At 29.3% G+C, this 8,134-nt stretch overlaps 2 protein-coding genes across 3 annotated transcripts in view; one reads left to right on the top strand and one right to left on the bottom strand.

The window, feature by feature from the left end:
* The window catches only part of LOC105450268 (RNA-binding protein 7-like), a 3,917-nt gene extending 2,830 nt beyond the window's left edge, over positions 1-1,087 (top strand). Inside the window, exon 2 of the mRNA XM_011690034.1 lies at positions 187-1,087. Within this exon, the coding sequence (XP_011688336.1) occupies positions 187-801 (615 nt within the window). The 3' untranslated portion in view covers positions 802-1,087. The remainder of the gene's footprint in view (positions 1-186) is intronic.
* Positions 1,088-1,889: 802 nt separating this feature from the next.
* LOC105450267 (glucose dehydrogenase [FAD, quinone]-like) lies at positions 1,890-7,610 on the bottom strand. Of its 2 annotated transcripts, XM_011690033.1 has the most exons (12): positions 7,499-7,610; positions 7,050-7,124; positions 6,551-6,750; positions 6,344-6,455; positions 6,080-6,214; positions 5,890-6,005; positions 5,644-5,811; positions 4,122-4,275; positions 3,352-3,512; positions 2,976-3,153; positions 2,694-2,898; positions 1,890-2,230 (listed from the first exon to the last, which is right to left on the bottom strand). In XM_011690033.1, the coding sequence occupies exons 1-12, from the start codon at positions 7,542-7,544 to the stop codon at positions 2,017-2,019; spliced, it is 1,764 nt and encodes a 587-aa protein (XP_011688335.1). In that variant the 5' UTR covers positions 7,545-7,610; the 3' UTR covers positions 1,890-2,016. The 2 variants fall into 2 exon arrangements, with proteins under 2 accessions (XP_011688335.1, XP_011688334.1); XM_011690032.1 differs by having other exon boundaries at positions 7,050-7,610.
* Positions 7,611-8,134: the final 524 nt, after the last annotated feature.

Below are 8,134 nucleotides of genomic sequence, written 5' to 3'. Positions count from 1 at the left end.
CCTTGCCAGCCCGCTCAGAGATGTGTATAAGAGACAGTTTTTGTACCTTAGAAGATAACTAATAATGTACTTCATATTAAATTTTGACCGGTTTTAGTATACGCTTGGAAAAAGATTCCTAAAATTGGCCTTTATTTTGTACGTCCAAAGGTGGCCTTATCCCTTAATATTTTTGTATTACTCTAGGGAGGTCCTGTACAAAAAGTAACCATTCCCAAAGATCGCGATGGCAAGCAAAGAAGTTACGGTTTCATCACGTACAAACACCTGAATTCCGTGGAGTATGCCTTGGGTCTATTTGACGATACAATGCTGTACAATCGTACTCTTAAAATGAGACTGAGAAACAATACGGAGCCCCAGCAGGCGGAACAGTTCTTAAATCCTGTCCGCAATATGAATCATATGTTGGAATTGGGTCAGCAAATGATCCTAGGAATTTATCCGCCGCAGACTAGTAGCGGCAATGCCATGCTTGGTATGAATATTTCGCAGGATGCCCTGGCATATCCAAGACAGTTGGATATAAATTCTGGCAACGACGACAGAAGAAGGAATCATCCTTATCAGAGGAATAGAGATAGAAAACAAGAGAGAGACAGAGATAGAAATCAAGAAAGAGACAGAAATCGGGAGAGAAATAGAGATAGAGAGAGGGAGAAGGATAACGGAAGAAACAGAGAACGAAATCATAGTGATCATTATAGAGATGAAAGGGCATATTATAATAGAGATAATAATTATCGTTCCGGTGACCACTTTCGACATAATGATAATAGAAAAAGATGGACTTATCACTGATAACAATTATTTATTTACGATTAGTCGTTGTTAAAATTAAACTTTCAGGTTTTTTTCTAAATCACAGAAAATAAGCAGATTTAATTATCAATTTAATTTTTACTTTGTGCTTATTCTGTAACAAATGTTCATTGATATCCTTATTTTGTTATCAACACAATTTTCACGATTATATATGTTATTAGGGATAAGCATATTTAAATTTTGTAATATACATATACAGACAGAATACATATATATTACAAGACAAAAAAGCACGTAATTACAAGCTTATGTAGAACTTCAAGATATTGAACAAATTCTTATATTAATAATAGTATAACGACAAGAAATACATAATTTTGATAATTGTAGTTTTATACATATATGTGTATAATTTTGTTAAAAAACATATCGCTCATTTGCTTCAACGACACAATTGAATAAATAGTTTTCCAGAGAGAGAGAGAGAGAGAGAGAGAGAGAGACAGAGTGAGAGGGAGGGAGGGAGAGGGAGAGAGAGATTAATAAGTTTCAGTTTTTTTTAAATCATAAAAATTTTATAGTATTAATTTTGAAATATAATTTTGTAATAACTGATTCCAGAAAAATAAAAGTATGTTCTTTGGGAGTATGTTTCTTTTTTTTCCTTTATATTTCCGTTTTTTTCTACAAGCAATTCAAAACTGATAATTTTTGAGTTATGTTAGTGTTGTAACAAATAAACGATATTTTAAAAAAATACTCAATATGATTTTTCTTGCTCTCAACTTAAAAAATGAAGATAAAATTATATATTATGAAAGATAACATTATTCTTTATCATTACAAGTATACATGCGCTTTCTTTCCACATACACGCATGTATAGGCGATGTTTTTGTTATTAAAATTATTTATAATTTATAATAAATCTCTAATCTAAAATAAATTGTAATCTAAAATAATTTATCTATAATAAATCTATAATCTAAAATAAATTGTTATTAAAATTATTTATAATTTATCTATAATAAATCTATAATAAATGCAAAATTATGTATTAAGATTTACATATTATAAAGGAAGTGTATTATGTATTACGATTAATATTAAAACATGGGAAAAGAATTTTTCATATTACATCGATGAATGTATTATTAAATCAATGACAATCCATTTTTGTGTATGTACATTGGAATATCAATATTAATGAGCTAGTTAATTATAAATTTTATTTGCATATTTACACAATAAATCACACGATATTGATACAAATATTAAATACGTAACAAACATAATATGATTTAGACTGTTTTTGAAGATTTCTTTTTTGTTCTGCTTTCCTTCTTTCAATAAGAATACGGGCCGCTCTTTGTGCCAATGCAATCACAGGCGCATTGATATTTCCGCTTGGTAATGATGGAAGAACTGATGCATCCACGACATATAAATTTTTTATATTGTAAACTCTGTAATGGATACGAAAATATAACATACATATATACATATATATATATATAAATTTTAATTGCGATAAAATAATTAAAAAAAAAACTCCGAGAAACTTAATAAGGTGGATAAAAGCAAGATGCATAAAAGCACAACAATTCAAAATTGAAAAGTAAATTAGAAGAATAGAAAATTTTAACTTTTATTTCAGATGTTATTTATCATCTTATTTTATATCTCTTTGCTAAGAATTAGTATTAATTTATAACTTTTAATTTTAATTAAAATGTTCTTTATACATTTTTTAATAACAGCCTAAGATAGAAAAGTTTCTAGATTGAAAATACCGCGTAAAAATTAAGAAAATTCCTGTTTACTTTAGAATCTTTGTTTATCAAAGCATGCACTTTCATCGTATCTCTTCATTGCAATCAATTCATATTGATCTTTTGTTTTTCTACATAATTATAATTTTATAATTACTTAAATGTTGTATCAACAACGTCGCCAATGCGACATGTACCGGCCGGATGGTAAGATGTCAGTGTTAACTGTTGTATGTAACATCTCCAATAATCTCTGGTATCAAAAACATGGTTCTCACAACCGGGGAAAACTCTTCTATTGAGAGATGCACCATGAGCTCTCATAACGGTCGTGTTCAAGAGTTCTTTTACAAAATATATACCTAAACATTCATACTTTCAGTATGTAAAATATGATTGTTTATATGGATGTTTAATATATCATCTGCATTTTAATAACCTTCTATGAGAGTGTCGATGTCGTCCTCATTTGACAAATATTTTGGATCAATCAGCGGCTCGTGAAAGAAATCGCTGCTTTGCAATCGTAATTCTCCACTACTTTTAGGATGTAATAATACAGGTGCAATTGTTATTGTATCTTGGTGTGAAAATGCAGCAAAATATTTGCTGTAGACCTAGAAAACATATTCGAAAGTTAAAAGTTTAATTCCAGAAAAGCGCGTGCGTGTGTGTGTGTGTGTGTGTGTGTGTGTGTGTGTGTGTGCGCGTGTGTGTGTGTGTGTGTGTGTACGCGCGTGGATTCCTTTTTTTTAACTTTAATTTATAATTCATATTATGTTTATTTTTATTTGTAGCTACTATACTTTCTATACCTCATCAGAAATTCCCATTGCTTTTTTTAATATAACGCCATTGTCTTTTGACACTCCTAAAGGTAACATCATCAACTGCAAATCTGGTACTGTAGATTCATTTGCATGTAAAGGGCTTTGAAAAGTCCCTAATACTTCTACTCCTGATGATGTCCATGGTCCTAAATAAATTAATTATCTATTTAATTAACACAAATATTAATATACAGGGTGTCTGGAAAATCACCCACAGTACTTTGGGAAGTGATTCAGGACCAAAAAGAATGAAAAAAAGCTATATAACCATAGGTCCGGAAATAAGTCGTTTCCAAGTTATAGTCACTTTATATGTTTAAAAACATCATAATTAAGCGGATTATCCATAGTGCATCCTGATTAATGCCGAAATAAAATTATTTTTGTTAAAAAACTTAAAATAAATTATGATTATTATAATAGACTATGAAAAATAAATTACAATTTTTCATATGGTTACTATAACTCGAAAACGCCTAATTTCCGAACCTGTGTTTACATAAGTTTTTTTCCTTCTTTCTGGGCCACTTCAAAAAGTAGTGCGGACGAATTTCTGGACACTCTGTATAATAAGGATATATCACACATTTATCAAAACACATTTATCAAAACTCTTTATAATCACACTATTGCATTTGATGTTATCTATTAATTACGCAATAATACAAAAATAAAAAAATTAGCGTTACTTTTAAAGTAAATATGACACGTGCATTTGCATGCATAGCTTTGATATGATTGTATATTGTTTTTACCCTTTCCAAAAAAGAAGTAATTGAAGGCTGATATAGGATTAAAGATATCAGAAAAATTCAATCCAAGACTCGTATTGAGTATAACCAAGTCAAGACCGGTTAATATATGATCCATCAAAGTTTGACCAACTGGCAAATCATTAATTACATTAATCTAAATAACATAATTATTTGATGAAAGAAAATCGATGTACTTGTCTTGTTCCAAAAAATTAAAAAATTATTTATACTACATAACATTATAATATATTTTTACACGTACACAACACAATTAAAACACACACATATGCACAGGGTGTCCCATTTTAAACAATCCCAAAATTTAATTTTTTTCAATTTTGAAAGAAAAATGTTTCAGACAAAAGTTGTCTGAAGAGGGACAAATAATGGAAAAATTAATTTTTGAAAGTCATATGAAGGTCGCTATTTTAGAAGTACACATCATATTAAATTTAAAAAAGAAAGTAAACATAGGAAAACTGACTCGTTTCTAACTGTATAATCACCAAACAGATCCACAATTGTCGTGTAAAGAAAATACGTTATTTAAAAAAAAAAAAAAGATACGTAGTTGCAAATTGTATAATTTTTTGAAAAGCAATTAATTAAATTTTCTGTACATCAATCGATTCAAGATTACAATTTACGATTTTTCAGAAATCTTTTATTATGAAGTGTGTATGAAAATTAATAGGATATTCAGAATTTGCGATTTGCAAATGATCACTGAGGTAAATTTTGCGACACGTAAAAGTCAATAAGTTGATATTAAAATACAAAGTTATTTATATCTCTGAAACGATTGAATTTTCGACCTATGTTTAAAGCTTTTTTATCTCATTTGTCGGTATGATGTATATAAATGCTGAATGCTTTTTTGTGTGAACACCCTGTATTAAACAGAATGTATGTACATTATGCATACTGTATACATATTATATATATTATATACATTAAATACGTTTTTATAACGTGTTAAATATACTAAATACGTTATAAATGCAAGTTATATATTATGAATATTAACAAATAAACGGGCAAATGAGAGTCAAGCGCAGTTAAGTGGGCGAAAATTTATCTCTTTAATAATGAGATCATATAAATTTAGAATAACAGACGTTTCGACTCCCCTTCGAGTCATCATCAGTGTCTTCTCAATAATTAAGACCGACGACTCGAAGAGGAGTCGAAACGTTTATTATTGGAATCTTTGTATTCTAAATTTGTATGTAGATCTCATTATTAAAGAGATAATTTGCGCCCCATTAACTGCGCTTGACTCTCATTTGCTCGTTTGTTTGTTAATATTTGAATTTCGAGAGTCCTTTTTACATTTTATTTTTATATACTATGTGTATAACTTGCATTTATAATATACATTTATATATCTTCAAACTTTTCTTTATTATTTATTATGTACTGTAAGATATATTTGATGTATAATTTGTAACAAAACATTAGATTTATGCTAAGTGGTAAATTATAAAAAAACACGTGTAGTTAATTATTAAAGATTACTTACACCGAATTCCTCCAAATGCTTTTTTGGACCAATTCCAGATAACATCAACAATTTTGGACTTTCAACAGTGCCGGCGCTTAAAATAACATCCTTCGTTGCTATCGCTGTATATTTATTACCAAATCTAACAAATTCAATTCCCTCAACTTTATCCAGGTTTATCAATATCTTCAATAGTATAGTATAATTAAAAATAATACCTCGTACTTTTATCATGCATGCTAAAAATGATTCAGATAAACTTACTTTAACGGCACGTGCATGAGTAAGTATAGTTAAAGCATGATTGGATTTTTTATACAATATCTTGTCTGTACTCCATCTTCTACCATTCTTCATTGTTAACTGAGCTTTCATAAAACCTAAGCAGCAAATATTATTGTAGACATATAATACATACAACCTGCAATTAAAATTCTATGTAAAAATTAGATACCTTTGTCCAAGTGTGAATTTATGTTGCTAATATTGTGATTTAGTTCCTTTATTGCCTTCAAAAATATATCAGCAAAACCAGTGGTCCATCTCATTTCACTAATATTTATTTCTTCATCATTGTTTGCAACTGATTCTAAGATGTTTATTTTTATAGGATAGTTCATATAGAGGTTCATATAGAAAAAATTAAAGTACATATAAATATACTTCTTTTTCTTTTAGATTAATTTAAAAGTAAATTAGTATATAGATTTTTCTATACCAATAAAATTTGGGAACCATTTCTCATAATCTAGTCGATGTCCTAATACATAAGCCATATAATTTAGACGACTTGTGCCTCCAAGAACTTTACCTCTAGGCCATCTGCTTTGCTGCAAAAAAATCTTTATAACTATATATACACACATATATATATATATATATATATATATCCACAGAATTGTTGATAAATATACAAATATTTTACGTTATTGATTAAGCCTTTACACGCATGCTTTTGAGGAACGGTGACATATTGCCAATCATAAACAGTATTCTGAATCATCGGTGCCAAGAATGGTATATCAAGCAAAATTGGAGCAGTACCACCTGCTTCTAGCAATAATACGCTATAATTATCCTTTGCTAGACGCGATGCTAAAATTGCACCAGCGCTACCGGCACCAACTAAAATTAAATAGAAAAAGATATTGTTTCAAAAGTGAAGTGGAGAAAGTGAATGACAAGATCATTTTAAATTAAAGTTAATAAAAGATCAGTTTAAATAAAATAAATTTTATTTGATATAAATTAAAGAAAAAAAAGTAAGATAGAATTATTTTTCAAGAAATTTAAAGAATTATTTCTGATTTAAAGTATTTACGTTTTATATTTGTTTATTATACGAAGCCATAAATAAGCTCATTGAATAAAATCTCTATTTTTAGGCTTATTACTTTCTTTTATTTTAATAAATTGTGGTTTACCAATAATATAATCATATTGCTGCATATCTTGAACGTTGTTGAAGAGCCAGTGAAAACACATATCTAATATAAATTCTAAATAAATATAAAAAAGAAATAGTGCCGTGAATATGTTGATAAGCACGAATAGCAATTTCATAAAAGTAAACATTTCGTAAATTTCTTAATTTTTTTCAAACTATAATTTTTAGGATTTTTTTTCTGTTGTGAATTTTAGTCTTCTTCTCTTTTTATGACTGCCGACTTCAACCGTTGAGCCGATATGACCTTATGTGAATTTTATTAGTCTTCTTCTTCGTCACCTTTGGCTATCAGATTCTTTAATGTTACTTGAACTTCAAATGAGACCCAAAATTGTACAATTAGTTTACATTAGTCTATATTATGATGGTTCTACATTGAGCGCATCAGGCTCAGTCAGGTTGTAATCATGGTATAAATATTTATACCATGGCTGCAATATGGTAGAGGAAGCACCATGGGCTGCAATTTCATACTAAATAACCTCTTTTTGATTTTAAGCGCCAGCGCCACGCCGCGCGCAATACACGTATATAATCTCTTTGGCAATACAGCGCCACACCGGCGCTACCCCCACTTTGTGGTATAGTCATCGACTAAAGACGTAATCACACTGACGATTGAGGTTGAGATTGGATTGAAATTTGACCAATCAGAAGAAAAATAACTAATATCAAGTTTAGTAAATTTTGCTTTGATTGGTCAAATCCCAATCCAATCTCATAGCGTTTTCGATTTGTTAAAGCCGGTATCAGACTATGGAGATTGAGATTGAAGATTGTCCAATCACATTAAGCCCGTATCAGATTAAAGATTGAAATTGAGATTGTAATGGAATTTGACCAATTAAAACAAAGTTCACTAAATTTGAGATTGATTTTCTTTCTTCTAATTGGTTAAATCCCAATTCAATCTCAATCTCAATCTTTAGTCTGATACGGGCTTTATAGATTGCGATTTGCATTGCGATTGATAATATAGCTGCGTTCAGCAAGCAAAGCAGCTCGGTGTATATACATATTTGCATATATTATTAAGATAAGATCGGAAGAGCACACGTCTGA

Source organism: Wasmannia auropunctata, unplaced genomic scaffold (genome assembly GCF_000956235.1).
Source record: "Wasmannia auropunctata unplaced genomic scaffold, wasmannia.A_1.0 LD336064.1, whole genome shotgun sequence".
Classification (NCBI taxonomy): domain Eukaryota; kingdom Metazoa; phylum Arthropoda; class Insecta; order Hymenoptera; family Formicidae; genus Wasmannia; species Wasmannia auropunctata.
Note: the sequence above shows the minus strand (reverse complement) of the source record. Positions and strands in the feature narration are given on the sequence as shown.